This window comes from Tachysurus vachellii, chromosome 11 (assembly GCF_030014155.1).
Source record: "Tachysurus vachellii isolate PV-2020 chromosome 11, HZAU_Pvac_v1, whole genome shotgun sequence".
NCBI classification, from domain to species: domain Eukaryota; kingdom Metazoa; phylum Chordata; class Actinopteri; order Siluriformes; family Bagridae; genus Tachysurus; species Tachysurus vachellii.
The window spans coordinates 4,270,001-4,297,500 of NC_083470.1; the positions used below are offsets into that span (position 1 = coordinate 4,270,001).

At 41.6% G+C, this 27,500-nt stretch overlaps 1 protein-coding gene across 1 annotated transcript in view; it reads left to right on the forward strand.

Moving 5' to 3' along the window:
* Positions 1-1,576: 1,576 nt before the first annotated feature.
* otud5a (OTU deubiquitinase 5a) overlaps positions 1,577-27,500 on the forward strand; it is a 35,346-nt gene continuing 9,422 nt past the window's right edge. Inside the window, exons 1-4 of the mRNA XM_060882481.1 lie at positions 1,577-2,456; positions 7,262-7,355; positions 27,172-27,236; positions 27,353-27,500. The exon at positions 27,353-27,500 is cut by the window's right edge and continues 9 nt beyond it. Coding sequence (XP_060738464.1) covers positions 1,884-2,456; positions 7,262-7,355; positions 27,172-27,236; positions 27,353-27,500 — 880 coding nt within the window. The 5' untranslated portion in view covers positions 1,577-1,883. The remainder of the gene's footprint in view (positions 2,457-7,261; positions 7,356-27,171; positions 27,237-27,352) is intronic.

The window sequence follows — 27,500 nt, forward strand, 5'->3', positions numbered from 1 at the left end:
CTTCATGAGGATTCATGCATTCAAAGAGAAAATACCAACTACATGTGGTCTTTGAGGACAACAACCTCCTAATCAATACACAATTGTATCTGACTGTAGAAAGGACATTATTCATAATAACACTCTCTGGTGTTTATAACAGTTTATAATAACACCCTCCAGTGTCACCCAAATGAGGATGAGGTTCCTTTTTGAGCCTGGTTCCTCTCAAGGTTTCTTCCTCTTCCATCTAAATGAGTTTTTCCTCACCACAGTCGCCTCAGTCACCTCAGACTTGTTCATTAGGTTCATAAATACAAACACATTTAATATTACACAATATAACACATAATATTAATAAGTAGTTTACGCACACACACACACACACACACACACACACATATATATTCATTCATTCATTTTCTACCGCTTTATCCGAGCTACCTCGGGTCACGGGGAGCCTGTGCCTCAGGCGTCATCGGGCGTCAAGGCAGGATACACCCTGGACAGAGTGCCAACCCATCGGAGGGCACACACACTCTCATTCACTCACGCACTCACACACTACGGACAATTTTCCAGAGATGCCAATCAACCTACCATGCATGTCTATGGACCGGGGGAGGAAACCGGAGTACCCGGAGGAAACCCCCGAAGCACAGGGAGAACATGCAAACTCCACACACACAAGGCGGAGGCGGGAATCGAACCCCCAACCCTGGAGGTGTAAGGCGAACGTGCTAACCACTAAGCCACCATGCCCTATATATATAAAATATTAATCTTTGTATAATAAAATAAACTTTTGTTCATATGTTCTGTAAAGCTGCTTTGAGACAACGTCCATTGTTAATACAAATAAATTTGATTTTATTCAATCTTCATAACAACGACAATAAATGAAAAAATCCAATAATAATAATAATAATAATAATAATAATAATAATAAGAAGAAGAAGAAGAAGAAGAAGAAGAAGAAGAAATAGAAAACTACTACTACCACTACGACTACCACTACTACTACTACTACTAATAATAATAATAATAATAATAATAAAATAATAATAAAAATAAGAAGAAGAAAAAGAAAACTAGAAAACATAATACTACTATTACTACTAATAATAAAACTAATAATAATAATGATATTAAAATAAATAAAATAAATGATAATGATAACAACAACAACAACAAATCAACAACAATAACAATAATATAAAATGAAAAGAATAATAATAATAATAATAATAATAATAATAATAATAATACTTCTATATTCTACAATCCATACTATTTATGGCGTAAAGGAAGAACAAAGCTAGTTTATGGCTTGCATCTTACAGTACACGATTTAGGACGTGGCCGATTTCTGCTCTTGTATATTTAATTCTGTTAGTTTACTATTAAAGTCATGTTACATACTATTTAGTGCGGTAGTAACCGAGTAAGGAGGAAGCCAATTTCTTGTCTTACATACTATCGAGTGCGGAAGTATAGTTTTGTTTAATAAAGACTAGCGACAGGACGTTAGTGTCGTCGTTCTGGTTTTAATTTGACGTCGCATGCTGTTTAGTACGCGATCATTAAATTGTGGACGTTGCCTAGGACACAAGGGAGCAAAGAGGAAGTGACGTATGCGTGCCGTCAGCCGTGTGTTGATGTTTTGTGGAAAGTGGAGAACGGACGGGAAGCCGTGGCTTTGTTTTTGTTTCCATCGGCGTCGCGTTATCACGTTAAAAAGTCGTTCAGCTTTCCGTCTAGACGTCTAAGGACGTACACGCGGACCGAGAAGACGCTCACGTCGACTCTCGATCGAACGCAAAACGTTTAAAACGGAGGATTCGTCCCCTCCTCCCCTTCCCCCCGACCCCAATCTGCTTTAAATAGACAGCTCGCCAGCCAACATGACGATTCTGCCCAAGAAGAAGCCAAGCTCGTCTGTTGGCGTTTCTGATCACACCGACGAACCGGACCGACGGAGCGGATCCGACCCGCATCCTCATCCGCATCCGCACCCGCATTCCCACGCTGTGCGGACGGGCGCCAGGCCCAGAGCTTCTCCGCCGCCGTGGTCGTATCAGACCGCTCCGCCTTCCTCCAGGGAGGACAGGCGGAATGAGTCGAGCTCCCGGCCGCAGCAGGCCTCGCCTCCGCCGGTAGGTTCGGGGTCCCCGGCTGGGCCGGGAGACGGAAGCGGGATCTCCGGGGTTCGAGGAGAGCTCACGGTCGGTGTAGGCTGCGGTGGTGCTGGAGGAATAGGAATAGGGAGCTGCTGCTCGGGCCCGGGGCTTAGCAAGAGGCGGCGTCAGGCGACTTGCACCGGAGGAGTAGCAGGCGGAGGTACCGGACCCGGGGTGTCTGGAGGCGGTGGCGTTGGTCCGAGCTCAGATCCCGAGGAAGGCGCCGGTTATAACAGCGAGGATGAGTACGAGAACGCTTCCAGACTGCAGTCGGAGGATCCGGCGACGGTTGAACAGGTAAACATACACATGCAGCTAACTAGCTAGTTATTAACTAGCTAAACGTTTAGAACTCAACACCTGCGATACAGAACAGCCACGTAAACACAGCTGGTGTCAATGAAATCACGTTTCGACGACTTTTAATAAGATCTGAGCGTTTAATTTTAATGTCAACACTCAACAAGATTAAAAAGAAAACAGATAACAGATTTAGCCTCCTGCTGAAGTCTGGTTCAATGAGCTAGCGTTGTGTTTACAGCTAGCAAGAAGGGCTGCTGTGTACAATTGCACGTTGTTTCTATAGGAAACACCGATTTATGGGTTAAATAAAGGTTATAATATTCCGACATGTCGGTAGAAAGTTAGGTTTTAAATCATTTTAAACACTTTATTAAGCCTGTGGTCATTGTAATGGGCTTCCTCTCACTACATCCGGTGGGCCGTCAGAGAGGGTTAATGCTCTACTTTTACTCAGTCAACATGCATTTATGTGTGTGTGTGTGTATGTGTGTGTGTATGTGTATATATATAATATTATATTCCTAATGTGTATATGTGTATATATATATATATATATATATATATATATATATATATATATATATATATATATATAATAAACAGTGACACTTGTTAAATAAACAGTGATAAATAAACAGTGACACTTGTAGATAATTAATGTAATTTTTAGATAGTGTAAATAATAAGTAAAGTAATAGTATCTACTAGTATCTCTCACACACAGGTCAGGTTTAATAAATAATCCATAATCACTTTTTAGATTTTAAGTGAATTATTGCAATGTGTTTTATTTACACTCTTCTTATTTATTAGTGGCTTTGCTTTTTGTGTTTTTTACAGAACAAACTACAACTATTCCTTTTTTTATTTTTCAATTTTTTTTAGTATTTTGCTATTTGCAAATTTTGCTATTTTTTACTAATTTTGCTCACTATAACAAACTACAAAACAATTACATTACAGCCCATATTTTGAGGTCAAGCACTGAGGTCAGGTCTGTTCAATTTGTATACATTTAGTCAATAGTGTGAAAAATGGAGTAAAGGACTATTTTATCCTCAGGCTAGAAGTCACTGAGTGGTCACACATTGCAAGATGCTGTTGGTCTTGTGATTACAAACTGATGCCCATGCGGATAAATGGTAGTCATTAACAAGCTAAACTCACGTTAATTACTAAGGCTAATCAGTGTGAAAAGTTTGTTTGAATTGCATGTTACATACAGTGCTCCGTTCTATCTCTGATCTCTAGGACTTCATTCCAAGCTTTATTTTTCTTCCTGTTGGTCTCACTTGAGTATGTCTACGTTATGTGTCTGTGTACACTGGTGTTTTTAGACCTTTTCCAACAATTGCTTGTGCGCTTTCATCACTATACTGTGCGTGTGTACAGCAGCCACAACAACTGCAGTACAACATCGTCCGACATCTTGTTTGCTTTGAGTTAATTGGGTCACATGACTAAGAAATAAAAATAACAAAAGTGTAGCTTAATAGTTTTAGAACATCACTTTGGATATCTCTTCGATATCTTTTACCGGATATCTTTACAGAAACATGTTTCGTGTGGACAAAAAGTGTAAACATAGAGGAAAAAAGTTGTGTATTCGTGTTTATCCGGATTAATCCTATAAGTCGGACAAGATAAAACCTTGGCTCTTAGCTTTTCTTCTGTTCTTCTGCACAAGAATAAATGAGACGTAATTTCAAGTAAGAGCTGAAGTTGAGTGTGGGACTGAAGAAACATAACACCACCTGTGCTGTAGGATTGGTTTGAGGAACCGGTCAAGGAAATTGTTTAAATTTATTTCTTCAGTCCTTATTTTGAAAGAATGTGGAAAACCAGACATGGTTCAAATTGTGCTTTGTTTCTTTGTCGCTGAAATGATGGTTTGTCTTACACAAAGAAAATGCGTTTTTGTTTGTTGTATTGTATGTGTACGCGTGTGTGTTAACGTACATTAACGTTACATTACGTTAACGGCTGCTTTATTGTTGCTCCACCCTGTAAGCGTTGATATGCTTTTGCTTCCTAATCATAGTTAATTATACATCCATTATTTTCAATTAATAGCCAATTACCAGAGTTGGAAAAATGTGTTTTTATTAGTTTGTTTATTTTTTTTTGTGCCCCATATGTGACATTGAACTGTTCTCTGATGCATAATTTGATTTAATTGCATGTGGTGTTGACTGCCAACCCTGATCCTCTCTAACTTTTAATTGACACAGTGTAGACTCTGTTGCCTGGCTGCACAGTCAATTGAATGAATTTCTTTGATTGTTATTAATGTTAACAAAGGTATATTGAGTAATCAACACTCAGCCTATAGAGAAAGTACCTAGAAAAATCCATAATTTTTTCCCAGACAAAACCTTTGACTTTGGGGAATTTGAATTTTTAGCAACTTAAAAATAGATTTGTAAAGTTCGGCGTGACAGTCTTTGACGTTAGCGTGTCGGAGCAAGTATTCCCAAAGGCCGGTATGCTAGGGTGCCAATACTTTTGGTGGCGAGTGGATACGAGCATGTGACGTCACCCGAATAGCCGTGACGCATTTCCGCTCATTGTGCTGAGTGTTATGATATAGCAAATGTCCCATTTTGTAGTATTTTTTTTTTATTTTGGGATGCGGCTGCACGATTACAAAAGGCTTTCTCCTAAACTCAATAATGCTCTCCAGCTCACATCACAGCTACCCATAAATGAGTTGAGATCCTGTATCCTTAAATTAACACCAGTGTATAATGTTGACTGAGTTGCATCTGCAACCAATCACTTATCACGACTGTTTTCCAACAACCAATCACTTATCACGACTGTTTTCCAACAACCAATCACTTATCACGACTGTTTCCCAACAACCAATCACTGATCACGACTGTTTTCCAACAACCAGTCACTGATCACGACTGTTTTCCAACAACCAGTCACTGATCACGACTGTTTTCCAACAACCAGTCACTGATCACGACTGTTTTCCAACAACCAGTCACTGATCACGACTGTTTTCCAACAACCAATCACTTATCACGACTGTTTTCCAACAACCAGTCACTGATCACGACTGTTTTCCAACAACCAGTCACTGATCACGACTGTTTTCCAACAACCAGTCACTGATCACGACTGTTTTCCACTGATCACCAGTTTGTTTCGCCTGTAACTTATGCGCCACATCTGCTACAGAAGTTCCTGTTAACAGGTTACCATAGCAACAGTAACAGCAGAATTACTGCCAAAAAGCTCCTGTTACAGAGAATTAACACATTCCAATTTCAGTATTCCGCCATGTTTTGGTGTACAGTTGCGAATAAAAACAGCGCTTTTCATTTAGATGTTATTTTTAATATGCTTAACACATCCTGATCTGTAAATCTCTTCACCATGGTAACTATGCCGAAGAGCGTTCTTTTCTGATCAGCCAATCCGACTCATCCTTGGTCAAGTGGGCGGGGCTTATCGAGTTCAAGGCAATATCATTGTGAACAAATTTTTCTCAGGCTGTTTGTTTTTCCTTATGAAAATAAGGATGATGTTAAGAGTTCCTACACCTTATACAGATGTTTAAATATTTTTATTCTTGCGCTGAACCCACTCCAGTGCACTAGAGGTCGCCAAACTCTCACAAAGTGCTTTACCTTTCCTCTGTGACTGAAGACTCTTTTAGGCTCTTATGCCCCTTTTCCACCGAGGCAGCTCGATTGCTGGTTCGGAGCCAGAGCCTAATTTAGAACCAGTTCTTTCTTTTTCGACAGCCAAAGCACCGGCTCTGAACCAGGAAAAGTGGTTCTTAAGTAGCACCAAAACGTTGCTGGTCTACACTTAAGAACCGCTTGTGTCAGGGGCTGGGGGCGGGGCTCCTGTTGGCGCATTTGATAATGTAGCTTAAGTATACTAATGTTTAATACACTTTTACTTTAAGCACACATGATAGTAGGTAGCTACATGCTAAGGCTAACTTTTTTCTGTGTTAATAATAAAATAACGTTATGTACTTTTTCTCGATTACAACCTCCGTTTATACAAATTACATGGAGCTGCACGTTTGGATGCTAATGTAGGTTCACAAAGCCATGAGCAGTAACAGTAAAGCAACATACGCCATTGTTGATGTGTTTGTGTTTGCCGCTGCTGCGCTAAAGTTGCTGGGACACGTGACACGTATACAGTGACGTCAGACTCGGCTCTGTGACGGCTCTTTAGCTGATGGAAAGGCAAACCGGTTCTTAGAAGGTTCGCCAGTGGAACCAACTTTGAACCAGCACCAGGACTAGCTCTGAACCAGCACTCGGTTCTTTTTAGTGGAAAAGGGGCATAGTGAGATGAGAGCTGATGATATCTGCTTTATTTGTTTGTTTGTTTTAAGTGACTGCTCTGTGGAGTTTGAGACATGGACACTTATGTGTCAGTCATTTTTCAACTGGTATTTACTCTATTGACGTGCACCGCATTTTTAGTATTTTTTATGTAGCAGAGAACATAAAGTTAACACACCTCGGCCTGTTGTGAATTTGATTTTGTGTGTGGTTCTCAAATAACATGTAAAATACCTGTCATCTCTCTCTCTCTCTCTCTCTCTCTCTCTCTCTTTCACCCTCTCCTTCACCATCTTTCTCTCACTTAATATGTCTATTTTTCTCTTACTTTGTCTACCCCTCTCTCTTTTTTTCGCTCTTTCTTACTCTCTCACACACGCTCGCAATTTGTTTCTTTCTGACTGATCCGTTGCCTGTTTTTCTCCACTTTTCTCTCTCCATCTCTTTCATCTCTCTCTCTCTCTCTCTCTCTCTCTGCAGCAGGAGCACTGGTTCGAGAAAGCACTTACAGAAAAGAAAGGATTCGTGATTAAAAAAATGAAGGAAGATGGTGCGTGCCTCTTCAGAGCTGTCGGTATGTAACACATCTCTAACCTGTTAATTGTGTGTGTGTGTGTGTGTGTGTGTGTGTGTGTGTGTGTGTGTGTGTGTGTGTGTGTGTGTGTGTGTGAGAAAGCGTCATCACCTACATGACTCTTTACTTCCTCCTCACCTTCGTGTCTGCACTTCTCTTGTGCAAGGCTTTATTATAAGCATTCATGAGCGTTTTAACACACACCTACACACTCTCACACACATTACTTCACATCTGGAAGCAACATCGTTTGTGGCATGTGGTAGCTCAGTGGTTAAGGTGTTGGACTACTGATCATAGGTTCGAATCCCACATCCACCAAGCTGCTAACTGCTGGGCCCCTGTGCAAGGCCCTTAACCCTCAATTGCTCAGTTGTGTGAATTGAAATAGGAAAAAAAAATGTACGTCACTCTGGATAAGGGTGTCTGTTAAATGGCGTAAATGTAAATGTCAGGTTATTAAGTTCCCCTGAGAGACGCTGCATTACCGCACACACACACACGATGGCACTGTGGCGCTTCACGTTTCAGTGAAAGTTCCAGTCACTTTCACAGTCCTGCTTTAATCCTGTCAGAAATCCAGCTACTGTCTATCAAAAGAAGCCGAATGATTTTGAAACAAAGTCCGTTTTTTCTAAAATAACAATCCGTCCTTTGTTGAACTCTGGTAAACGACTCTGGATAGATTTCCAGCTTCAGCAGTTTGGTGTGATGTAATTAAACATTACTTACCGAATGAATAACAGAGTTTTTCCCCTTGGCCTTGTTTTCCATATTAAGCTACAAACATGTGGTCAGAGTCATCATCACTTCTGCACAGCCAGTTTTCAGATATGAGTGGAATGAAGCGTTTAGGACGGATGGGGGTTTTTTGTTTTTGGTGAAACTCACTACTACACACTTTCTGTTTGCCCCAGAATATTTTTCTCAGCTGCCAGTCACGTGTGTGTCCATAGCAAATGAACTGATTTAATTATTCTGCTCTTCCTATAGTTCACGCTTTCCTCTTTAAATCCACGCTCAATCCCGTCTCTCTCACATGGTTTCTCTTAGTTTAGGTACACAGTGTGCAAAAGTTTGTACATCCTTAGGACAAACAGAACGGGTGAATGACCTGTATTCTAACCAACAGGACATATCAAGGGTTTTGGATATTTGTTATTAGACAAAATGCTGGAATAGAGTGCGAGTTCTCGGGGAATACAACACTAAGGGTCGTGTTGTTCCAGAGAAATAATAAACGATGGGTTACCAGGTCAATATTGATTGTTCTGCTATAAAAGCTCACTTTAGCTATTTTTTTCTCCAGAAGATCAGTCCCTCTAGAATTTATTGGTTTGTTTTTATTTATTTATTGTATATATCTTCTTCTTCTTCTTCTTCATAATCCAGATGATGTCTCTGTAGGATTTGTAGTCTGTATTTTGTTTGTTTTTTATTCTTTTTTTGTATAATACAGAAGATCAGAAATGAAATAAAAATCCAGCTCAATCTAGCAATTTATCCAAATTACTGCACACATTCAGCCATAGCGTGTTAATGTTCCCATATATATATATATATATATATATATATTTATGCTACAATAATAATAATAATGGATAGATAACATGCAACTTCTCCTGTTACAGTCTGTTCTGTCTGATGGAAAACTTCCTGACTCATACAAAGCACTGACACCGGAGACTCCTTACTGAAATATTATAGAAACATTTACTATATAAACAGTTAACCGTTTTCTTTTTGTCCCCGAAAACCAGCCAACGATTTTGTGCGTTTGTTTGTGAAATACAAGAAACATTGTGGTCAGCTCAGAAAAATTCTGAATGTGATGGGAATCTAACTCTCCAGTATGTAAAGCAGGGGATGCTAACTATTGCACTCTACTGTCTAAGTGAGTCCTGCATCTGCAGCAGATTTTTTTTTTTTTAATGACCTCGGCTCCTCCCAACCTCTCAGCTGAGGTTAACGGCATTGACCTACATGTCGTCTCTCCGTGTTGCTGAAATTCCCAGCAGGGACGACAGTGTCGCTTTCCCCGATCCGACCTCCCGCTTTCTGTCTTTCTGTTGTCCCTGAAGATCCCTCTGAAATACAGTGCGAGTGAAAAGTTCCCTCTGAAATACAGTGCGAGTGAAAAGTTCCCTCTGAAATACAGTGCGAGTAAAAAGTTCCCTCTGAAATACAGTGCGAGTAAAAAGTTCCCTCTGAAATACAGTGCGAGTAAAAAGTTCCCTCTGAAATACAGTGCGAGTAAAAAGTTCCCTCTGAAATACAGTGCGAGTAAAAAGTTCCCTCTGAAATACAGTGCGAGTAAAAAGTTCCCTCTGAAATACAGTGCGAGTAAAAAGTTCCCTCTGAAATACAGTGCGAGTAAAAAGTTCCCTCTGAAATACAGTGCGAGTAAAAAGTTCCCTCTGAAATACAGTGCGAGTGAAAAGTTCCCTCTGAAATACAGTGCGAGTGAAAAGTTCCCTCTGAAATACAGTGCGAGTAAAAAGTTCCCTCTGAAATACAGTGCGAGTAAAAAGTTCCCTCTGAAATACAGTGCGAGTAAAAAGATCCCTCTGAAATACAGTGCGAGTAAAAAGATCCCTCTGAAATACAGTGCGAGTAAAAAGTTCCCTCTGAAATACAGTGCGAGTAAAAAGTTCCCTCTGAAATACAGTGCGAGTAAAAAGTTCCCTCTGAAATACAGTGCGAGTAAAAAGTTCCCTCTGAAATACAGTGCGAGTAAAAAGTTCCCTCTGAAATACAGTGCGAGTAAAAAGTTCCCTCTGAAATACAGTGCGAGTAAAAAGATCCCTCTGAAATACAGTGCGAGTAAAAAGATCCCTCTGAAATACAGTGCGAGTAAAAAGTTCCCTCTGAAATACAGTGCGAGTAAAAAGTTCCCTCTGAAATACAGTGCGAGTAAAAAAATGGACATTTTTCTATTCTTAATTTCTGGTAACAGCAGTGTGAATGAGGGTCTCGTTTACCGGTATAACTCACCACAGGCTGTGTGAGTGTCTGTCTGTGGTGGGGTTTTCTTGACTTTGAAAGCCCACGTAGGCTGACATTTCTCAGAATCATATTTGCTGGTGTTATTATTATTATTATTATTAATTTTTTTTCTTGCTGGGCTTTACACATATTCATAGTCCTCAGAAATTCCCCGCAAAGTTTCAGCAAATGAGACTTTCAGAAGGTCAAATTAAACCTCACCACATTATGTATTTGTGTCTCTGGCTCTTACTAGAGCACCAAAACCACAAGTCCTAGCTGGTGTCCGCTGTCTCTCTCCTTTAATATGTTATTCATTCATCTTCTACCGCTTATCCGAACTACCTCGGGTCACGGGGAGCCTGTGCCTATCTCAGGCGTCATCGGCATCAAGGCAAGATACACCCTGGACGGAGTGCCAACCCATCGCAGGGCACACACACACACTCTCATTATCACACACTAGGGACAATTTTTCCAGAGATGCCAATCAACCTACCATGCATGTCTTTGGACCGGTGGAGGAAACTGGAGTACCCGGAGGAAACCCCCGAGGCACGGGGAGAACATGCAAACTCCACACACACAAGGCGGAGGCGGGAATCGAACCCCCAACCCTGGAGGTGTGAGGCGAACGTGCTAACCACTAAGCCACCGTTATTTTATTTGGTGTGTTAGGGCTAAATGATGATCATTAATTATATTAATTATTATATAATTATATAATTATAATATATTAATTATAACAAATGTTACGAATAGTACAAAATAAATCGATAGGTTTTATCCTTTTTAACGGAAGGACTGTCGCGGACTGCTTTGTTTTCCTCCGTTACATTTTCTCAGTTGAAAATTTCAAGCCAATTTAAAATAAATCTTCTGGGTGACGTAACCGAGGCACTGAGGTCTTCTTTTCCCCGTGTGTTGGATTAAGATATCTGTCTATAGATAGAAGGATTAGAGTAGTAGATATGTAGAAATGGAGATGGATGTGGGATGCAAACGTTTGTGCTCGTACAGCGTGTTCTTGGATGCGGCAGCCGGTTTTCTCCGTGCGAAGTCGGAGTCGATTACGTAATGGTGTGCGGACGGCCGGCTCAGACAGCAGCAGCGGTTGATTGTGTACTCGGGTATTTGCATGTCACTTTACGAGCGAGGTGACATTCAGGTCACTCGCGTCAGGATGCCTCGACCTAACCTGAACTACTGGGCAAATCCGATAAATAAAAGGCTTTAATTGTGATTACAAGCCGCAGGTTGTTGTTTTTTTTTTCCACAGTTACGGTCGCGTTTGTTTAAAGAAGACTGGAAACGATGACGCCAGGCCGCTGTCTCGCTTTTAATGCCTTCAGATGGACGGGTCATTCATTCCACCCTTCCTCGGGTTTCTCAGCAGGGTCGAGTCATTTCATTCTGACTCCTTGACGTTGCGCACACACACACAGAGAGATACAGCTGTGTGTGTGATAGTGAGAAAGCCTTTGTGTGGTTTCAGTTTTTCTGTCACACTGAAAACCCTGTTTGTGGTTTCGGTGCTGGTTTTATTCAGCTCGAGCGCAGGTTCAGGTGTGAAAACAGCGCCTTTTTAAAGAAACTTCAACCGTGTTATAAAAACCAGACCTCGTTTTAGAGAAAACCTTCATCCAAAAGACACTAAAGGTTGCTGGGTTGCTGCTTTGGCGAACGCTCTCGGCACACTGTTATGTAAATCGGGTTACTGGTGGAACGTGAACTGGTGTTTCTGAGACGTGGGAAACGGTGTCATGTGTACAGACCAGCCCTCGCTCCCAGCACTCTCCTTTCAGCTGTGCAACCATGGATCTGCTTTCTTCCTTTTTTTTTTTCTTCCTTTACTTCTTTAGCTCGGACTCCGACTCGTCCGTATACGTTTCGTATTCAGCGTCCAAGTAGAAAACAAAAGCGTCCCGTCGGATTATTGAGCATTTTTATGGGTCAAGCATCACCAGTTAATCACAATACAGAGATTCAGAAGGATATAAACACTGAGGCTGATTTCTCTCCAGTCCACGCTGTAGAGTCGAGTCGATTACAAAATGTCACGAATAAAGGAACGGACGGAACTTTGTCGTTTAATCCGACGTTAGAGCTTGTGTTCTGTAATTATCCGATATTCACAATATATTTTGTAAGCTTTATAAAAAGGTAGAAGTTTGAGTAGTCTGGAAAGCTACACAACAGCAGGACCAACCCACTCGCAATCCGGTCAGATTTTCATGGGGGAAAAAACGCAACAAACAAATAGAAATGTATTTTATTTTACGAGTAAAAAAGAGATTTATAGTGATCAGTGTGTCACTATTCTCATTGCTTTGTGAATAGTGGCACTTGGCAGAAACGTAACGGAGCGTAATCTCACACCCAGCTTCTAATTTTGAATCCTTTTGATGCAATTAATAATTTAACCTGAAACTGTATCTCGGAAGCCGGTGCCAATTAACCCTCAGGACGTAACTGAACTTTATTACTGACCCAATTCCGGTCAAGTTTATCAGCGTAATCAGCACGACGAGACGGATTATTTGTTCAATTCCTACACAAACAGGAGGTCAAACAACAATTCCAGCGTTTCCCAGCTCCCAGTCGTAGCGGGCTACAGAACAAAAGGCTTACGGTTTAGGCCACGCCCACTTCAGGTTTAAATCCCAACACATCTATTCTGCAGCACTAAACAGATACGGATATTGTCGTGGTGTTATGTGACACACCTGGCGTGTATTTCTCGAAGCTCTGCTTGTTCACCAAACGACTAACGTTGGACCTCGAACAATCCGTCCTGTTCAGCCTGCTGTAATGTCCAGCAGCTGCTGTGTACGCGTCAGATGATCTGAAACACTCAGGAATGCACAAGAAGTTTTTTTGGACCCATCCAGGTGCGTGGGTTTAATTCACACCCGACGTCCAAGCACCTGTTCCTAATCAGCCGGCATCAGTTACACGACGCGTTAAAATTACAGCCTTACAGATGCGTCCTAGTTATCGCCGCCGTAATCGGATGTCTTTTATCCCTCCAGATTCCCGTTAACACGCGTTTTCCGACACCGTGTCCTGAACCCGTTTACCTTCGCCCACTATTCAGCCACCGAGCCCTTCGATCCGATCCGTGAATTTTAAGTATCAGCTTCATCCCACCAATCCTGCCAGGCACACGGTGGGATATCAGATAGAAATCAGACAGACTTTCACTTAGGGCTGAAGTTACAGAAAAGAACTTAATCCACATATATAATGCACGCTCAGCGTCTTTAAGGGAGAAACGCTACACAAGTTTGTTTTGAGTTTTTTTTTTCCTTTTCATTTGTAATTAAACACTTTGACGTTCTTGGGTAATGGAACAGTGAGCAGGAACAGGATCTGCCAGCCGGGCATTTCTGCTCAAAAGCCTCTCAGCTTCCCAGCAGGACTCAGCACAATGGCATGCAAACCTTCGTGTGTGTGTGTGTGTGTGTGTGTGTGTGTGTGTGTGTGTGTGTGTGTGTGTGTGTGTGTGTGTGGTCGTCGTGTCCATCACAAGTAGTTCTTCACTTTCAGCAGCCAGACGTTCTGTTTCTGATAGAGGTTTTGTAAACAGGATTGAAATGTGCTGAGCTTCAGAAGAGCTACTAGTTCACGGTCAGACGGTGGAAAAAAAAAAAAAAAAAATTGCCAGAAATCGACGAAGGTGAATCTGCACACACGTACACTCGCCGGCCACTTTATTAGGAGCTCCAGATCCAGGTCAAGAGCTTCTGTTAACGTTCACATCAAACATGAGACTTGAAAAAAAAAAAAAAAAAAAAAGTCCAATCTCTGTGTTTCAGTATTTTCAAATATACAAAAACATTTTCTGTGGCTGGAAACGTGCGGCGTGTTGACGATGGGTTCCAGCCGCTCGGGAAGGATTAAGTAGCTCATCTCAGCGCACTCTATTACAGCAGTGAGCTGAAAAGCATCTCAGCACGCACATAACGTGGAACCTCGAAGTGGGTCTGTATGATCAGGCACCGACTCACCCAAACTCAAGAGGAAAACATCTCATCACACATACGACGCATTTATCCAGAAGTGTGTGTTTATTGGTTTATTGTCCTTTCACTTTGTTGTGGGATTGATTTATTTATTGGTAATGCAGGATCGTGGAGGAAAAATCATTTCTACACAGATTTTCCTGCTCCATCTTCCTAATTGTCCTCAAATTTTTCCTCTAACCAGATGTGAAAACTCTCTTGCACCTCTGTCCAGGATTTAAGGAGATGTTTAATGTTCATTCATTCATTCATTCATCTTCTACCGCTTATCTGAACTACCTCAGTGCCAACCCATCACAGGGCACACACACACTCTCATTCACTCACACACTCACACACTACAGACAATTTTCCAGAGATGCCAATCAACCTACCATGCATGTCTTTGGACCGGGGGAGGAAACCGGAGTACCCGGAGGAAACCCCCGAGGCACGGGGAGAACATGCAAACTCCACACACACAAGGCGGAGGCGGGAATCGAACCCCCAACCCTGGAGGTGTGAGGCGAACGTGCTAACCACTAAGCCACCGTGCCCCCATGTTTAATGTTTATATTCTGAAATCACCCTAGAAAATAAAAGCTCTTCCGACAAAGCTTTTATTTTTTATTTTTTCAATCCGCTTTTATTTTTCAGTAAAAAAAAATTCACTTTTTAATTGTTTCTTCCTCAAAAACGGTCGTAAACGTCAGCCATACGTTTTCCCAGGTACGTTTAGTCGCCGCCAGGTCACGGAATTTCAGGGGACTTTTCTTCTGCTTCCTCTTTAGATTAAATCAGCAGCGTGTTTATTTCCTTCTGAGAATCCGGCTCAGGCTCAATCGCACTCCGCTCAACTAGGTCTCGGGTATGACAGGAATGTAGAGCGAGGCACGACAGGAGTTTGTGACTTGACCTGGCTCGGGATCATGTCACTTACTCATTCACACACACGCACACACACACACACACACACACACTCCAGACTTGGGCGTGCTGTCCTCCGTATGAAAATTTCCATCGTATGCAAACAACATTCCACGAGACACATTCCACTCAGTCTGTTTTGACGCGAGGGCAGATGCCGTGACCTGGTGTGTAAGTTCAGTGCAGAAGTGATGAGGAGGAGGAGGAGGAGGAGGAGTAGATGGTAGAGGCTGGTGTTTCACTCTGCAGTCCCTGACAAAAGTCTTGTCGCTTATCTATTTTGTAGAAACGCCTGCTATTAACCTGACTTTTAATGAATCAATTGGTGTTAGAAATAGCTCATATGAAAAGCTAAAACCCTCCCAAATGAGGTTTAATGCACCGAAATAAATTAGTTTCACCGAAAAAAGATTTATCTTGAAGGACTGCACCCATGCGGTTTGGCAAGGATTCATACAATTTATTGATGAAGTCATCAGGAATAGCAAAGAAAGCAGTCTTGCATGCCTCCCAGAGTTCATCAATATTCTTTGGTTTCGTCTTCCATGCTTCCTCTTTCATCCTACCCCACATATCGTCGCTGTCAGACGGAATCCTCGTATTTCCAAAACCGCTACTTTTCAGGAAATGAAAAAAACGCCGTACCTTATCTGCAGTGCACAGGGTTTAGTCCACGTTGTAGTGGATTGTCTTGCGCCAAATTCCTGTCCTCAGACGAGCACCAGAACTAGCAGGGGTCAAGATTTTTTTTTCTTTGAGCCCAGTGTTTTGAAGACATTTACCTCAGAAGACGTGTTGATTCGTTGCGACTCTTCTTGAGGAGAAATATGCCGCGAAGCTCTCCCGTGGAGTGAGGAAGAGGTGGACAGTTGAAGTGTCCAATGGAGTTATGAGATTTGCGCTCAAGCTATTTTCAAGACTTTAGATTGGTTAATAACTTGTAAAAATAACAGACCCACGTGGGGACTGACCAATAGCATCGATATGTGAAAAAATATGAAATTGACCAAATTTGGACATACGAGGTTTCCGCCCGACAGCGACGATATACTCAATGATGTTTATGTCTGGTGACTGGGCTGGCCAATCCTGGAGCATCTTGATCTTCTTCGCCTTGAGGAACTTTGATGTGGAGATGGAAGTATGCGATGGAGCACCATCCTGCTGCAGAATTTGGCCTCTTTTATGGTTGGGAATATAAGAGGTAGCTAAGATTTCTTGGTATTTTAGACTATTGATGTTGCCTTCCACCCTGCAGATCTTAGGCATGTTTGCAGAGGTCTAGTTGCAGTTGATGTGAAGGTCTAGTGTACTGGGGTTCTTTTTATACACACCTGAGACCTTACCAAGGTGTGAATATTAGAATACTTTTTGACAGTTTTGTTTTGCACTGAAACATTATTACAAAAGCTGTTGGGATTAAAATGAGCCATTTCTTGTAAAAAAAAAAAAAAAAAAAAAAAAAAATCTTGATTAGAAATATTTCAGCGGCACTTCAGGGTCAATTTGTACACAAGCGACAAGACTTTTGTCAGGGACTGTATGTTCTTCACTCCAGCCGCGATTCGTTTGTCGTCGGAAGCGGCACGTTTCTGATCTCTAAGTGGAAGTGGGGTTTGTAATTCCCACCGGCAGAGTTTCCTCCGAGCGCCCGAACTCCTCCGACCTCTAATCCCATCCCATGTACTACCATCTCAATGTGAGCTTCATACTTGTAGACAAAAGAAGAAAAAGTAGCTCGAAACACATTTGTTTGGGTTTTGTTGTTTTACTACCTCCAAACACAGGATTGAAGTAAAAGTTGCTTTAATTATTCCGTGTTTTTGAATCAAGGTCTATTCTAAACCCTCTGTGTGTGTATACAGTAAGTAGGATAAGTTACTCAAAAACGGCTTTTTATGATGTCATCTGTACTGTAAATATGTGTAGACCGGTGCTTAATAACCGGTGAATAAATCAAATGAAAGATATTACGTTGTCGTGTTAAACATTCAGAGCGGTTTGGAGTCCCGAACGTCCCGACGGGGACTAGTGAACCAAACGATTAGTGAACCAGAGACCCGTTTTTAACGTCCATCTCAGGGGATCTGATCTCAAGCGAGCTCTCTAGCTGTTTGCGTCCCACATTTTCATACTCAAATGCGTCTCTTTGTGAATGACGTACTTCACTCCTTTGATGTCACGAGTCAAAGATTTGTAGTAAAGCACCTCATTTTCTCTGGTACACTTATTTAAGTAGCTTCGTACCAGGATTACACAAATGAGAGAGTTTAAATGCGGTCACCTTTTTGCTTTTTTAGGTTTTAAACACGTCGACTTGTTTAATTGCAGCGTATCAACATCATTAGAGAAAACATTTCAAATGAAGCTCTTAGGCTTCGAGATCATTTGTGCTGCTTTTTTTTCCCCCCTTTTACGCCACAGCAGTGAGACGAAGTACTCAAGTTGTTTGTTTTGTTTTGTTTTGTTTTATTTAATTGTTGCATTGCAGAATGGCTCGTCATAGTTTTTATGCATTAATATACGCTGTGTAACGTCCCGGAATCAAGTTACTTCTCGAGATCTTTCTACAGAAGTCTTCCCTTTGCTGTTAAACTTTGAGTACCTACGCATTCTGCGCTACACGTTCACCTGTTCGAACCGTAACTATCACAGACGTTGCTGAGTCGAACCGAGTCAGATGGGGGAATTCCGCAGCGCTGCGGTGTAACACGACATCTAAGTGTTTTTATGTAACTACGATTCTGTGGAACGACTAACGGACGGCTTGTTTTTTTTCTCGTAATACGTACTAATGAAACTCGAGCTCGCTTAGTCAGACGTTTGAGATTTTCTTCGCGTATTGCCTTTGTCACATACGTGACCCTGTTTCTTTCTGAAGAACTTTCCAAGCGTTCGAGCAACAGGAAAAAGACACTTTTATGTACTTTTACACCTGTGTTTAACGCCAGGTGTCGGATTTTTAACCAGTTATAATAAGGGATGTTAACAGATACCGTCGTGTTTGTTCCTGTAACGAAATCACGAACCTACTGCACAGTGCTGCTACGGGAGATTAGAAATATGGCTCAGCACACGTCTAGTTATTAGTCATTATTTATAACCTGGAGTGACGTAGCTGATAACGAGGAATCGTTACAGCCGGAATTCACATAAGATTTAGGCCACACCCACTCCAGATTTGGATACAGGTACCGGTACGGATGTTTGAGCTCGGACGATTGGACCTGGCTTGGACGATTTGTCAACGCAAACCAGACGCAGAGCAAAGTTTCAAGCAGTGAAATTCCTCAATTGCACTCATCACCGTATTGATCTGTTCACACAAGGCAGAGCATGACAACGCGAGATTGATATCAGCTTCACTTGTGCGAGTCGCACGCTGCGTCCTGTGCCACATCAGAGACAAGGGTGGAATCCGTCGACACGCCGGCGCAGCGTAATCTTGATCACGTTCTTTGCTCTTTGCTCACGATCGCAGACAAAGTAGCAAGTCGTCCTCAGGAGGAGACAAGATGAGGAAACGGCTCGGAGGAAACGAAGAGACGGGAAGCGATGCAGGCTCATATCAGTCATGTCAACAAGAGCGTGTAACGTAAAGAATAAAGCACTGGGGGTTTTCTTGTTTTTGTTTGTTTGTTTATATATATATATATATATATATATATCTCCTCATGCTACTTTTACACCTGCGCTGATTGTGTCTTCACTGGAAATAACTTGACCCTGGTTTCCGGTCAGCCGTTCTGGTTGCCATGGTTTCACATGTGTGTGCTGTATGGTTGCACAAACAAAAGTGCTTCTACTGAATGCATGCAAATCCACCCATTTGACTGCAAACAAGGTGTTTTTCCGCTGGAAATAAGAGGTTTGGCCAGTTTTTAGAACAAATCTAACATATTCCTGCTGAAAACATGGATCTCCTGGCAGCACTTTACAGGAGCAAGATCCATTTTTACTAAAGCTCACTAGCAAAAGTCACATTATATATAAAATAAATAAATAAAATTATAATATCAGTGCTTTTGTTTAAAAAAAAAAGGGTGTGGGTGTGGTTAATACACCTGCACACAGTAAATGGGGCATCTACATACTGTTGGAGTGTGATTTATATCTCAGTGGGTGTGGCTATATCAGAGGGTGTGGCTGAAACACCTGCACTCTGTAACTGAGGGCATCCATATACTTATATGTGGTGTGTTTGTATACAGTGGGTGTGGCTATATCAGTGGGTGTGGCTAAAACACCTGCCCTCAGTAATTGAGGGCATCCACTATATATTTTTTTGTGTTTGTATACAGTGGGTGTGGCTATATCAGTGGGTGTGGCTATTAGCCGTATGTGTCTCTAAAACACCTGCACTCAGTAATTTAACCTACATACTGTTGGAGTGTGATTATATTACCTATTATATATAATGGGTTGTAGCAGTGGGTGTGGCACAAAAGCTTGAAGATCAGCAACCATGTACTGGTGGTGTGTGACTCTATAGAATAGGTGTGGTGATAGCAGTGGGTGTGGCTATATCAGTGGGTGTGGCTAAAACACCTGCACTCAATAATTAGGAGCAGCATTCATATGCTGACGTGTGTGTAGCTGTAGCAATGGGTGTGGTTAAAACTACTAAGAGCAGCACCGACATGGTTATATACTATGTGTGTGTGTGTGTGTGTGTGTGTAGTGTACAGTATATGCCAAATGCTGCTTGAACGCAAGCCGATCAGAACACAATCGTTTAAGGCATCAACCTGTTTAGAGAACATAGTCTTAACGTTAAGCTGAAGGCCTTTCCGAACAGCGTTTACCCGAAATCCGCGACGCGTTCTCTGTCTGTCCTTTTTAGTGCAGACGACTCTGAATATCGTGATCTAGAAGTCTGCTGCCTTTGTCCGCTTTAGTCTGGACTCTTGAACTTTTGCACATTATTATTTTTACTCATCGTTGTGAAAGCTCTAGTGACGAACGTACGAAACGAAAGGTTTGACTTTTTACCCAGACAGCAACCCGAGGCAATTAACACAGCTTTGTTTACCTAATTAAGCAAGATAGTCATAATAGTTTTTATTATTATTATTGATTACTATTATTGCTAATTATTAGTCGTTCCTTTTTCAGTAGAAAGTGCAGGTTTGTATGAATGAGGAGGAAACGAATTATTTGGCATGAGGAAACTGTGGTAAAAGTATTAGCACATACAAACCTGTTCCTCCTTTTAACAACATTCATCATAATGACGTTTTTTTAAACACCACGGACGTTTTTAGAATGATTAGCAGTGAGAAACACCCAAGAAACATCTCTCTGATTTATTTTATGTTGGTGTGAGGAGAAAAATCTCGGATGAATGTGTGCTGACTGACTGCACTGAGAGAGAGAGTGTGTGTGTATGTGTGTGTGTGTGTGTGTGTGGATACCTCCTGCTCTGTCCAGTCTGAGCTGGAGAAGTCCACTCCTGTGTTATCAGAAGTCGTTGCAACCTGAGGCTTCGTGTGGCTATGTGGGTCAGAGAACGTGACCTCTGACTCAAGAGCTGAACTGCTGACTGCACCATGACAACACAGCCTCACACTTTGATGTGACACACACACGTGCGTGCACACACACACACACACACACCCCCACCCTGTCCTTACAGTAAAGACCTCCAGAAGTCGTCGTCTTCAGCATTAGCGCTGGGATTGTTGCTAGCGGTAACGGGGATTAGTGTTTTATTCTTCCAAACACAATCAAACCGCTCGACGTTCTACATCTCCGAGACAAACGATCGGACGTGCGTGATGATTTTGTGTAGAAGTTGTGTGTATATTCAAGGTCTTAACAGCGAAGGTGTAATGTGTTTACACTTAGGGGGGTTTTAGTCCTGATTTAAAACAGTTCCACTGTGTTGTGTAAGGAATCAAACACAGCGTGGTGTGCTGTTACTCCTGTTACTCTGAACTCATCAGTATCACTTTTCTTTCTCTCGCTCTTTCTTCTTTTTGTGTATTTTCTTTCTTTCGTTGTTTTCTCCTCGTTTTTTTTTCTTCACTTTTTCCAGTTTGCATTTTTTCCCCTCTTGATTTTCTTTTTAATTCTTTCTTGCTTTATTTCTTTCTGACTCTTTTTGACGTCTCGTCTTATTTCTTTTATTTATTGTTAATTTGCTTTTCTTCTTTGTACGCTGACAGGGATTTTTCCTTAATTTGGTTCGTTATGTTTCTTTTCCCTGTTTTCTTTCTTTCTTTCTTTCTTGTTTATTCTGGTTTTATTTATTTATTTTTATTTATTTATTTATTGTATTTGTTAGTGCGAGGTAACTTGTTACCTGATCATCTTTTTAGTTTTTTTGTCATCGATTTCCAAATTTAATTTGTCTTTTTTCTTTTCTTTTTTTTATTTATTTTTGCATGTATTTATTTAAATAATAAATTTATTTAAAAAAAAAAAAAAACCCACTCAAGTCAATCTTTCATTCTGAAGATTTTTCCCCATGTTACACTTTTTCCTTCTTTATTTCTGGCTGAAAACTGGAGACTCCTTCCATAAATAAACTACGCAAAACAAACGCAAAACCGTATCAGTTACATGTGGGGGTTTTTTTCCTCGAAACGTGCTGCTGAGAATTAATGAGCGTTAGCGATTAGTGCAATAATTCTTATAATTAATAGATTATGAATCTTGAATAATTGTTGACTGAAGTTTTTGTTCTCCTGCATGAACAGAACACGTATTTAAGGTGATTTCTTCTAATCCGATGCGGCGAAAACTTCTCTGAACTCTTATCTGGTTTTCTTTGTATCTCTGCACTCCCCGCGTTCTGACGCTCAAACTCCTGAATGAGCTTTTGAGCGTCACACGTGGTGTTCAGATCAACGCCGTGTTCTCGTAAAGAAGAGACGTTTTTACGGTGCCGTGACGTGGCCCGGACCCCTGTTCTGAAGGGATAACGCTTATCGTAGGCACGCAGGTCTGAAGGGGGTGGGCATGTGTGACACATACTAGTAACTACACCAGTGCACGATGCCGGAGCCCCGCCCCTTTCTTAGAAGGGTGCTCGGTGGTTAGCAGCACGATGCTATCTGTGTCCCTCATCAATGAAGGCGTGTTTGTGGTTCCTGTTTCTGCTAATTTGGACTTGGCCTCTTGGCTTCCTTTCCAGCGAAGCCTATCTGCCTGTGTATACGTGCCTGTCTATCAGCGTTCTTCCCCTTTTAGTTCAGCTTTCTCATCTTTGGTCACCCATGTTAGTAAAAAGGTCATCTCGAGCTTTGCGCAAGGGAACTACAGAGCTTCATGCGCATGTACTGAACTGCAGAAATGTTGCTGCTGCACAATGAATATGTTTCAGATGAAATCTTTCGGTTTGGTTTGGAGATTTTGGTGCCGATACAGTTACTGATTCTTAGAACCATGTCGATATGACAGAGGAAATCCTGAACCTAAAGTATGAGCTCCTGGAAAATAGCCTTGTTTGTGCCTCTCAGGTTATGCTTAAAGTCCCAGAATGCAGTGCAGCTATAAGGCGCAGTAGGGTTGAAGGTTTGGGTGAGGAGCTGTTTGAGCAGAGGATACGGACGAGGAGGTGAGAGAGGTGGAATGAAGAAAGGACTAAAGCACCGCCGCATCGCTTTGTTTAGGGAGATGAATGTTGAGTGTTGAGGATAAAGACTGAATCGGCACAAAAATTAACATGGACTAACAGGAATAAAAGTAGCTTGACCTTTGTGTGTGAGCGAGAGAGAGAGTGAAAGATGATGTGGGTGTGGGTGTGGGTGTGGGTGTGGGTGTGTCTCCTGGTGAATTTCCACCAAATGGGTCATAATACAGAGATCAAAATATTTCAGTGCGAGCATAATTTTAATTTCTCTCTCCCTCTCCTCCCCCCCTCTCACTCCTTCACCTTCACTCACGCACACACTCACACACACACACACACACGTTTTTTCTTCCTCTCTCTAACACTCTCTCTCTTTCACACACACACTTTTTTTTCTTCCTCTCTCTCTCTCTCTCTCTCTCTCTCTCTCTCACACACACACACACACACACACACACACACACACACACACACACACACTCTTTGTTTCTTTCTTCCTCTCTCTTTCTCTCACACACACACACACACACACACACACATTTTTTTCTTCCTCTCTCTAACACTCTCTCTCTTTCACACACACACTTTTTTTTCTTCCTCTCTCTCTCACACACACACACACACACACACACACACACACTCTTTGTTTCTTTCTTTCTCTCTTTCACACACACTTTGTCCTTTCTTCCTCTCTCTTTCTCTCACACACACACACACATTTTTTTCTTCCTCTCTCTAACACACTCTCTCTTTCACACACACACTTTTTTCTTCCCCTCTCTCTCTCTCTCTCACTCACACACACACACACACACACACACACACACACACACACACACACACACACTCTTTGTTTCTTTCTTTCTCTCTCTTTCTCTCTCTCTCTCTCTCTCTCTCTCACACACACACACACACACACACACACACACACACACACACACACACACACACACACACACACACACAGAGACAGAGTTATGTGGTAACACACAATTTCTGGATTTTCTTTTTGTTTTACTGAACTCTTCTGATTCTCTGCTGCTGTGAAGTTTTAAAGTTTTCTGTTGGAAGTCTCCTTTTGGTTCCCCCTAACGAGCGGCGCTTCGGGCTCCACACAGCGTCTCTAACCCTTATGAGACTCTCTGGGTTCATGATTTGGAAGTCAAATTGAGGTCGAAATTGGGAAAGAACAAAGGCAGGTGTTTATGATCACAGATGAGTCAGATTCATGTAAATGTCTCTCTGTGCAGAGAGGGAGGGATGGAGGGGGTGTCCCTACTTTAACCAAACACCATCCGCTGCTCTGCTCCAACTCAATTAATCCACACACACACATACACCTCAGTGTCATGAATGGAAACACCGAGCGCCGAAATACCCGTCTCCAGACCTGACCGGGAAGTGAAAGAAGTCAGAAATTCCACACTGCTCTGCGTCACACAGCTGACGAATCTACCTGTGTACTAACTGCCCTCGTTCTTGCCCCAGTCACACACCTGTCACATTGTACTTCCTTTTGCCCTGGTGATGAATTTCCTGAACTTTTTCTCCTTGACGTGCTCAAAACCACATCAACAATGTAGAGAAATTCTGATCTCTTGCCTTTCAGCAAAAATTTCTATTTGTTGAAATTTAAATCTAACAAAGGTGTCGAGTCATTTTCCACATCAGCAGCTCAGACGGCAGCAGTTCACTTTACGTCGACTTTGCACAGGTTCTCTTTTTAAAAACGGATCCAGAAAGTGTGCAAATGTCGATTGTCACCGGAGACTTTATACTTATACTTTATACTCCTTTATACGATTGCTCAAGAACAGTTTGCACGTTTTGTTCTGTCTGGAACTTGTGGCTGTTGATCGAAGGAGTGTTTATAGCTGCTATAAGAAAATAAACAAGTTCACAAAACACTGGAGATTTATTTCAGTACGTGTTTCTCACCGCGAGGAGTTTAATCGAATCCCGCGCTCGTGATTTCACCGATTCAAGTCATTTTCCATTCAAAAGAAGAACAACAGAATCTGCAAATTTGCACCGCACATTTAAAAAAAAATTGCTGCTGCAAGATCAAGCATTTTTAACCGCAACAATCACACAAAAAAAAATCCTGAATAAAGCAAAGATATTTGTGGATGTTCTGCATAACAATGTGTTGTGTTACGTAACAATAAACGGATGAGACTTATGAGGGCTTCTGTGATTAATAAACTTGTAAGGATTATTTAACATGCTGTGGTGTGAGAATAAAACCCTTCATGGTGATCTCAGTCACAACGCCGCTGTAACGTTAACACACCCACCGTGGGGTTGATTCTTTTCCTGAAACTGCACACACTGAGATGCTTTATTCCTTATTTAAACCAAGGCACTGCCTCAGTTATGAAAAACTTTTTTCTCTACTTAGCAACATAAAAGCTGATTATTTCAACTGTGTGGAAGTGATGGAGGGAGTGAGGGAGAGTGAGGTAGTGAGTGAGGTAGAGGGGGGATTGAGAGTGAGTGAGGGAGAGTGAGGTAGTGAATGAGGGAGAGTGAGGTAGTGAGTGAGGTAGAGGGGGATTGAGAGTGAGTGAGGGAGAGTGAGGTAGTGAGTGAGGTAGAGGGAGATTGAGAGTGAGTGAGGAAGAGTGAGGTAGTGAATGAGGGAGGGAGTAAGGGGGAGGGGGAACTCACAGCAGATAATTGTTTTACATTTCGACGTCCCTTGACTGGAATGACTAAAAATAGCAGAATAGTTGCAACAACAACAAAAATTCCACAAGTCAATGGAAACCCCACGATCGCGTCAGTGATCAAAGTTTAAAAAAGTGCCAAAAATTAGTTTTTATCTATATATATATTATGTGAGGTTTTTTTGGAGGTGGATTATGAACAGCAGCATCCGCTTCCCCAGTGTCACAAGAAAACTAGGCTGATACCACGAAAGAGGAAATTGACTCAGAGATTCTGAGAATGTCTGCGGTCAGGGGGTCATGTGACTTGCCGGAACGTTCCCCGAGTCATTTGCATATGGCCTCATCGGGGAGGAAGAGGTGGGAACCTTCGGGCCCGTTTGTTTACAATCTACGCTTCAGCTTGCTTCTTTTTTTACTCATGCAGCAGCGAGATTTGCAGCGATAAAGCCCACCGAAACTAACACTCATGTAAAGAGTCATGTAGCATCGCAGCCATGCACTGGTGCAAGAGCGCTAAATAAAGGTGTGCAAATAAAAAAAAAAAAAAAAAAAATTTACCTTGTTGATGTTGTGCTATTAAGGGTTGATCAGTTCATTCTTTTCTTTTTTTCTTTTGGTCCTGGATTGTTCCTCTTTTTTTTTTTATTGTTAAGTTGCTAAGTTTTATTGAATTGTTAATAATTTTTTTTTTGTCTTGAATTTTATCTTTAATTTTAAAGAAAACATTTCATTTGGATCTCTAAAAGCACCTCAAGGCTTCTTTGCATAATTAAGAGCTTCCCAGTTGGGTGCTGCCTGGAGTCACTATAGAAAACTCTAGAATTAGGAGCCACTTTTGCTAATTTCTGCGAGTCCCTGTGAAAGAAATTTGGAAAATATGATTTGGTACAAGTTTTACTCCAAATTGTGTGTTTTTTCTTTTTTTTTTTTACGATCAACTTATTCTAATTTTCAAGCAGATTATTTCCAGGTAAAATTGTTGTTCAGTTTGTGTCCAATCGGATGCCTTCTAGAAAAGATCCGTCCCTTCCCCGAGTTATAAACTGGCTGACTGTTGGGACTCATGTTGGCATCAACCCTGGTGTGTTTGTGTAGCTGTGGTTAAAGCTTCCTGCATGTTGTCATGTGATGGTGCTTAGAGTTTCAGGGTTTGATGCGTCTCTGCATTTCTTCCCTCTCTAAAGTCTTGGCTCATTGTCACTACAGCCATCTCAATATCAGGATAGTTAAGCACAAAACGGCTGCAGTCAACAATCCACGGTAGTCACTAGTTAACAATGAAAGTTGTTTGGCCAAAAAAATAAAAAATAAAACAATTACAGAGGAAGCGATTGTTCTGCGATGCAGAAACTTCACTTTACTCTACACCTAATTTTTGGGTTTTTCAGTCACACCCTTCTACCTGTTCTATCCTCAACTTCCTTTTTTCAAAGGAAACCACCTCGAAGGACAAAATCAGTTAATACATGAGCATTTTATGAGCACTTTCAGGGTTCTCCAGAAACATCCTTATGCCTGCTAGATGGAAGCGTTTCCAAACCATTTCACCGGTCTCTCTGAAGTCCGCACTCAAAACGCCTCAAAACATTTTCCCGGCTAGCAATTTGTGATCTCTACTGAACTTGTTGATTATTGTACGTGTTTCTTCACAGCTGATCAAGTTTACGGAGACCAAGATATGCACGAAGTCGTTCGCAAACACTGCATGGACTACTTGGTGAGATTTATTTATTTATTTATTTATTTATTTATTTATCGCAATATTCTTGCCAGCTGTTTCGACTCACAATGCAGAAACGTGTAAAAAAAAAAATTTGCCTTCTAAATCCTCAGATGAAGAACGCAGACTATTTCTCAAACTACGTGACAGAAGACTTCACCACATACATCAACAGGAAAAGAAAAAACAACTGTCACGGGAACCACATTGAGATGCAGGCCATGGCGGAGATGTACAACCGACCGGTGGAGGTGTACCAGA